The sequence below is a fragment of the Tupaia chinensis genome, unplaced genomic scaffold (assembly GCF_000334495.1).
Source record: "Tupaia chinensis unplaced genomic scaffold, TupChi_1.0 Scaffold144682_1, whole genome shotgun sequence".
Lineage (NCBI taxonomy): Eukaryota > Metazoa > Chordata > Mammalia > Scandentia > Tupaiidae > Tupaia > Tupaia belangeri.
The window spans coordinates 261,928-269,194 of NW_006204543.1; the positions used below are offsets into that span (position 1 = coordinate 261,928).

At 67.4% G+C, this 7,267-nt stretch overlaps 1 protein-coding gene across 1 annotated transcript in view; it reads right to left on the bottom strand.

The window, feature by feature from the left end:
* Nucleotides 1-1,183: 1,183 nt before the first annotated feature.
* APBA2 (amyloid beta precursor protein binding family A member 2) overlaps nucleotides 1,184-7,267 on the bottom strand; it is a 90,494-nt gene continuing 84,410 nt past the window's right edge. Inside the window, exons 12-15 of the mRNA XM_006167236.2 lie at nucleotides 6,971-7,183; nucleotides 5,667-5,786; nucleotides 3,681-3,821; nucleotides 1,184-1,994 (exon numbers count right to left, since the gene is read on the bottom strand). Coding sequence (XP_006167298.1) covers nucleotides 1,923-1,994; nucleotides 3,681-3,821; nucleotides 5,667-5,786; nucleotides 6,971-7,183 — 546 coding nt within the window. The 3' untranslated portion in view covers nucleotides 1,184-1,922. The remainder of the gene's footprint in view (nucleotides 1,995-3,680; nucleotides 3,822-5,666; nucleotides 5,787-6,970; nucleotides 7,184-7,267) is intronic.

Genomic DNA, 7,267 nt, shown 5'->3' on the forward strand with positions numbered 1-7,267 from the left:
CGTCCAGCGTACTCCCTGGGTCTCTGGAGAGCAGCTCCCACCAGCCCGGTGTCACCCTGGCCACTCACCTTGGTCAGGCACATAGCACAGCCGGGCTCCTGAGGAAGGCCTCTTTCCTCTGCTACTCGGGATGCTTTTTCAGGCCAGCCAGTGATGTGGGGTCAAGGCAGCTGGATCCCACCGAGCCGACTGCATGGTCCTGGTCCCGGTCCCAGACCCGGCAGCTTGGGAAACACACCTGGTGCGTGTGTGTGCATGCCCAAATCCCGAGAGGAGACTGGAGAAGGGACTGCAGCGTAGCCATCCCCCTGGGGGTGATTTCTCACTTCTGCCTCCAGTGACTGACATGCCCTAGAGCAAAACTAAACAGTGTCATTTGTCCTAAGATACAGATCCCACCCCCACAAGCAGGGCCTTCTCAGTGCAGTCCCCGTCTCAGCCAGGCCACATAACACACACTGAGTACCTGGCGCGTACAGGGTGGTCCCAGGACTCGAACCCGAGACCTCGCCCACACGCGTCTGGTTTTGTTACCACTGCACCCCTGCCCTCAGCTCTATATGGGTGACCTTTACAGCCCCAGGGGGTGGCCATCCCTGGCTGGCGTTTTTGTTTCTTAGCGAAGTGCTTCGTTTTGCTCTCGTGGCTTCATGGGGAGACCGACCAGGAGGGTGCAGCCTTGCCCCCTCTCCTGACGGAGCTGCCGGGGTGCGGCCTCTGCGACTCCCGGGAGAGGGCCAGCAGGGGAGGGCCGCCTCGCGGAGCTCACGGCTGGGGCCAAGAGGGAGTCCAGGCCTCTGACCGCAGCCGGGCTCCCGGGCCTCCCAGCCAGCTTGCACCAAGGTAGTGGCCCCAAGAAAGTTGAGTGACATATGACGAGTACACCAGCCGGGCCACGCAGAGCTCCACGGGTCCCGGCAGGGTGGTGAGGCAGCAGGGCGGGCCCAGCCGTGCCACGTGGCGCGTGCCTTGCCCAGAGCAGTGTAACCCTGACCTGGGGAGCCCAGGACCCTGCTGTCCCTGTGCCGTTAGCCAGCCGTCTGCAGCTCTGGGCTCCAGGAGGTGGCAGAGCGCTCCACCCTCAGCAACACCGGGTCCCCACAATGCCAGCCGCACGGGCACAGGATGGAGGGGAATGAGGACAGGCACCGGGCACGGCCCACAGACCAGCCACACGTACGCGTTCATCAGGAGGCAGGTTTATTAGCGACGGGACCGAAGTCCTGTGGCCGGCAGCATGCAACACACGGTCACCCTCGGCGCCCGAGCCCTGGGCGGGGACTGTGGGGCACGCTGCCTGAGTGTCCGCGTTTTACCCTGGGCCTGGGCCACGGGGACTTCCAGACAGAAGGGCACGCACAGGGATCCATGCCTGGCGCCACCTTCACATCCTAGTACTGCCCGGCCACAGCGCCACACACACCGAGGGCCTGCATCCATTCTCCGTGTGAGGGAGCGGGTATGGGCGCGTGCCCGTGGCCCAGGGAGAGAGAGGGACACCCAGGGACATCCACAGTCAGAACGGGCAGACAGTAGTGCCAAGGGCCCACGCCATGGCCACCACCTTTCCTCCAGGGAAGACCGAGTCTCGCCTCCCGACCCCTGGCTTCGCTGCGGTCCTGAGGTCCCACAGTGACAGCCCCCAGGCACCCCGGATATCCCGGCCCAGAGGGCTGCCCGAGATACGTGTCCCCTCTCCACGGCTTTGGGACAGCATGCTGCGCCCACACTGAGGGCCGGGCCCTCGTCAGGCGCGAGGACAGCAGTCCGAACGTGGCCGGGTGAGGGTCCACAGGCTCACAAGGACCCCTTTTTGGCAAGAAAAAAGTGGGGACGAGGGCACGCCCTCGGGAGCAGTGTCCCGGCGAGGCGCGGGCCAGGGCAGTCCCGGTGCTGGTGTCCACCCCGCGGCAGGCACTGGGCTAGATGTACAGCGGGGTCTCCTGCCCGGTCAGGAGCCGGAACATGGCGGCCGGCATGGTCTTCATGTGGATCTGCCAAGAGAGCGCTGAGCTGGCCGCCGCCCGTCCCCGGGCTCCGAGAGCACACGCTGCCCACGCCACCTGAGCCGCGGACTGGCCTCGTTCGGGATGACCTAGCCACCACACCCCGTGGCCTCTACCACACGTAGCTGGGGTCACACAGGCTCATGTGCCCGTGAGCCCAGCACCCGATGACCCCGCAGGGCCAAGCCCAGGTGACAACGTGGGTGACAAGGAGCTCGCAGACCCGGCGGGGCCTCCTCCCCCTGCCCTGCCCTGGCTGCACAGGCCGGAGGCAGGGTCCATGGCCGGGGCCCTGGAGACCACACGGAAGGCCACCTCGGGGGTCAGGCACTAGTTTTTGAGCTTGGGCTGCCGCCAGGCCTGAGCACAGGCTCTCTGCAGACACACACACACACACACACACACACACACACACACACACACACACACACACCGCCCAGGCAAGGCCTCTGGGGAGCCCGCCAGCAAGGGCTTTGCATTGGGGTGGGGGGGTGGGAGAAGACTCCCCTCCTTCGTGGTCAGTGAGCAGACGGCCTTGGACCTGGCTCCCTCGCGCCCCCTGGGCTGGGAGTGAGGCTCCCAGGGGCAGGTGTGACTGTGCTCCTGCCCAGAGAGCCCCGGGAGGGAGACGTGGGCCCCTGGGAGCGGGAGCAGGCAGCTCGCCCCACTCCGTGCCTGCCGTCCAGGGCAGCACACTCCCTGGGTGGCCTGCCTCGACCCCAGGTCGCCAGGCCCGTCCTCCCGCATACCCCTGCCGGCCCTCATCGGGGAGCCCTTGCCCACTGCGCCTCTGACACTCGCCCAGGGCCAGCGGAGCTGCTGTGTCATCAGTGACAACCTCCCCATGTGCTCAGCGTGGTAGACGGCACACAACTCCACCTCGGCCGCACGCAGAGCTGGGCGCCAGGGCCCACACCCGGCCCTCCCTGGGGACAGCTCTGCCGTAGGGTGTGGCTGCTGGCCTTGGGGACCACGCAGGCCCCCGGACCTTCTCACCTACGCCATCTGCAGGGGCTCATGGTGCCACCTAGCCTCTACCCAAGAGCAACCCGCTGCTGCCCCCACGCTGCGGCATGCACTGGGCCCTCTGCTTCCAGCCCACACACTTCAGTGGACCCCTCGCACACACCCACTCACATCCGTCAGTCATTCAGACCCACACCTCACACCAAGCCACTTGTGAGACCCTTACAGACACGCCCTCACGGGGCGAGGCCTCCCCATGTGCTGGGCTCAGGGCTCTGCCATGCCCTCACCCGAGTTGGCCTGTCTGCATGGACTGGAGGAAGCCATGGCTCTACCCTGCCCGCAGACACGGTGCTGAAAGCCGGGGGCCACAGCCAAGTGGCCAGGCCCTGTGGCAGGGGGACAACAGGCAGGGGGCCCCCACAGCGCAGCTCCCAGAGCTCAGGGTGGTCCGCAGTGGGCAGGTGGGCAGTGCCAAACAGGCCCCGTGGTCTCTACCTGAGGCCCACCAGGACAGAGCCACACAGGTCAGCCCATGGCACCTGCTCGTCTAGCTGGGCAGCCCAGTGAGTGCCCGCTGGCCCTCAGAGGTCCCGGGAGCAGCCCAGGGCCCGTGCTCCCCACAGGGGGCTCATCCCAGAGGCTCTCCAAGCATGCGGGTCGTGGGGGAGGCAGGCCGAGGCACCGCTGGGCGTTGATGGGCCTCACCTCTCCGACCGAGTTGGACAGGGCCTGGACGATCTTCTCGTGGGCTGTGGCCACCACACTCTGCCCGTTGATCTCGATGATGCGGTGGCCGACGCGGACACCACCCCGCTCGGCGATGCCCCCTCTCATGAGGCTGCAAATCTAGGCAGAGAGCACAGGCCGGTCAGCCCCAGTCCACGCCACCCCGTGCCCAGTCAGTGGGCAGGCAGCCGCCGTGCAGTTACGTGGCACCGGCAGGATGAAGCCTCGTGGAAGGCCCCAGGCCCGCATCCTGGGCTCCGGTGAGGAGTCACCGGCCTTCACAGCAGGTGTAGCTAGCTCCCACAGGGCTGTGGATGCTACGCCGACACCTGCTCCTCTCTAGAGGCGCTCCTGAGGAAGGAGGCTCCCGGCCTGCGCCTCTGCAGGTGGGTTCTCCCCCACCCCCCTCCAGGACTCGGCCACCAGCAGGACCCAGGATAAACCTGACCTGCCGCTCCCTGTGGCTGTTCCCAGCTCACTGGCTGTGTGGCTACCCATGGTTCCTGAGCCTCTCAGTGCCAGCCTCTGTGCTCCAGACAGGTGCTGCATGTGGTTGGGGAGGGCACAGACCAAGGGCCCATCCTGGCCAGGGCTGCTTGTGAATGACAGCCCCAACAACAACAGCTCCTGCGACCCAGGGCTGCAACACGGCAGGGGAGACTGGGCCCCGCACTTCCCAGTCTAGACCAGGCCAGGCGGGGCAGCAGAAGGACGCGAGTACCCGAGCCGCCGGAAGGAAAGGCTGTGTACCCCAGGCTGCCTGCAGGGCGTGGGTGCTGAGTCCGCCCCGGCCAGGGTGGGAGGGACACGGCTGGGCCTGGGCACGGCGCGTGAATGGGAAGAGCCCCTAAGCAGCCACGTGGCTGCCTGAGCCTAGGCCATACAGGGCGGCGTGGCAGGGCCAGGGAGGCCCCGGCCAGCCAGCGCCCAGGCAGACACGCGGCAGGCCTTGCCCGGCAGCATGCGCTGAGCAGTCACGCCTGCCTCCATGCCGACCTCGGAGACCCGGAGAGATCGAGCCCCGCCCGGGCTCCCAACTGGGCAGTGCCCTTCACTGCCAGGTGCCCACTGCTGTCTGTGCTGTGCACCCACTGGACCACCAGGAGCCCCCAGCCCCCCACGTCTGTTGTGGGCTGCTGAGCTGCGGGGGCCGGCACGGGGCAGGAATGGCAGGGCAGCCTCGGACGGCCTGAAGACCCTCGGCAAGGTCTACCGACCTGCCCGTGCCCCTCCTCAGCAGCTGGCAGCCCAAGCGCCCAACAGATGCTAAGGCAGTGCGGGCAGAGCTGGCTGTCACACAGCAAGTCTGCCTGGCCACGAGGGCGGGCCCGGCCCTGTGCTGACTGCTACAGGGAAACACCCTTTCCCGGGTGTCCTCGGCCACCCCCACCTCTCCTGGCCCATCCGTTCTGGGCTGGTTTCACAGTGTGGCCCCGAGGCCCTGCATGCCCACTCCGAGGCCACGAGCCTTCCTCTGGGGCCAGGGGGTCAGCTGGCGTTCCCACAGCTGGGCTCAGACGAGGTCAGGGACTGAGCTGGCAACGCACACCCTGGGGCAGTCTGGACTGAGCCCCTCCGAGGTCGGGCACGGATTTCTGGCAGGACACTTGGGTCCAGTGCCCCCTCCTCCAGGCAGCCCTCCTGCCTCCGCCTGCAGAGCCTACACGGCAGGTGTCCTGAAGGGGTCAGCTGGCCACCTTGGAGAACACATGGGCAGTCAAGGAGTGGCTGTCTGGGCCTATGTGGCCAGTCTGGGGCCACCTGGACGTGGGTCAGAACTCCTGTGCCCAGAGCGCCCGTGGCCCCTCTGAAGCAGACACTTGCCAAGAACGGTTTCCTCGAGAAGGTGCCGGGGTGGGCTTGCGAGGGCCCATCTCCTGCCTGGCCAGAGTTGGCCCTGCCCCGGGAGTCACTGACACGCCTGCCTGGGCCCTCCCCACAGTGCCCCGGCCGGGCGGCACTCACAATCCCGTTCTGCACGCTGAAGCCCAGCTGGTACTTGAGGTCTGGCCTCTTGATGAGCACAGTGGTGACAGGGGGGCAGCTGACGATGTTCAGCCTCACCTGCGTCTGGTTCTTCAGGCCCTGCACAGAGGGGCAGTGTTAGGCAGGGCGGAAACCCACCACCAGGGGCGAGGGCAGAACGCACTCTGGCAGAGCTGTGCCCCTCCCCGCCGGGGCCACTGGGCCCCAACTGGCCACATCCTGACCCACAGCCCCTGGAGCAGCCCCAAGCACTGTCCTGCAGAGCCGGTGGGCTCATGGGAGGGCTGCCGTGCGGCTGACCGTGGGGACGCTCCCACAAAGCCACACGCTCTACGATAGCCTCTCGTGCTGGGCAAGGGAACCCCAGGGGCACTGACGACTGTGTGGCCAGCCAGCCCTGCTAGGGCCTGATGGCAGCGGGCGTCCCCAGGCACAGCTGGGGGTCCAGCGAGGTGGGAGGAAGACCCAGAGTCGGGCTGGGCCTATAGAGCCCGAGTCCCAGGAGGGCCTGCTGAGGCCGCCCCCATGTCTGTCTAGGGCCGCTCACTGCTGGGCAGACACTGCGTCACTCCAAGGGCCCGACCACGGGGGAGGCGCCTGCCGCCTCTCGGGTGGGCAGAGCAGGCTGCTTCCTCCAGCACCCAGAGCACAGCGAGGTCCAAACGGGCCCCAGCAGGGAGGGATGGTCCCAGGAGCCACTGCCACAGGAGAGCCAGGGTCTGTGGCACTCTGGGGGCAGCCAGGCACGGAGGCCCTGAGCCTTCCTGTGCCCGCCCCTCTGGCACAGGTGGCTCCTGTCCAGGGACACCTGCCTCAGCCCACATCTGGTGCCACCCGCCTGGACAAGGGGCTGACAGAACTGAGACTTCAGTGCCAGCCTGGGGAGTCCCAGCAAAGGGTGCAGCTCAGTCACATGCACCGGGGTCTGCAGACCCAGCCTGGGCAGCTGGGACGTCCACCAGCCTCCGTGGGGGCCACCCTCAGAAAGCCTGTGGGCAGCGGGGTCAGGCAGAGCATGTCCTCGAGGGTTCTGGGACCCGCACTTTGCTCACGACACACGTCCCACGCACTGGGCTTCAGCTCAAGCGTCCAGTCTGTCATGAGCAGCTGGTGGGTCTGGGCCCTGCGCGCCCGTGGTCACGGGGTGCGGCGGTGGGCCTTGTGTGCTCACGGTCCAGGTAGGGGGGGACGCCTCACGTGTTAGGGGTCATGGGGGGCTTGCATGCTCATAGTCACGGGGCGGGAGCTCATGGTCCCTCGCACAGGGCCGAGCGGCCCCTTACCTTGATGATGCCCTGGCAGGTGGCCAGGGGCAGCCCCACCAGGCTGGTGCCGTTGACGGACATGAGCTGGTCCCCGATGCTCAGCTTCCCTGAGCGTGCGGCCGGGCCGCCGTTCATCATGCTGGCCAAGATCACGGTGGGCAGGATGGACCCCCAGCCCGACTCCACCACCACCACGCCCAGGGTCTCGCCCTTCAGCTTCTCCAGCTGCAGCTGCAGGGGAGGGGAGAGAAGTGGGGCTGGGGACTGGGGGGCAGGGGTGGGGCGGGGGCAGGGGTGGGCAGGACAAGGAGGCAG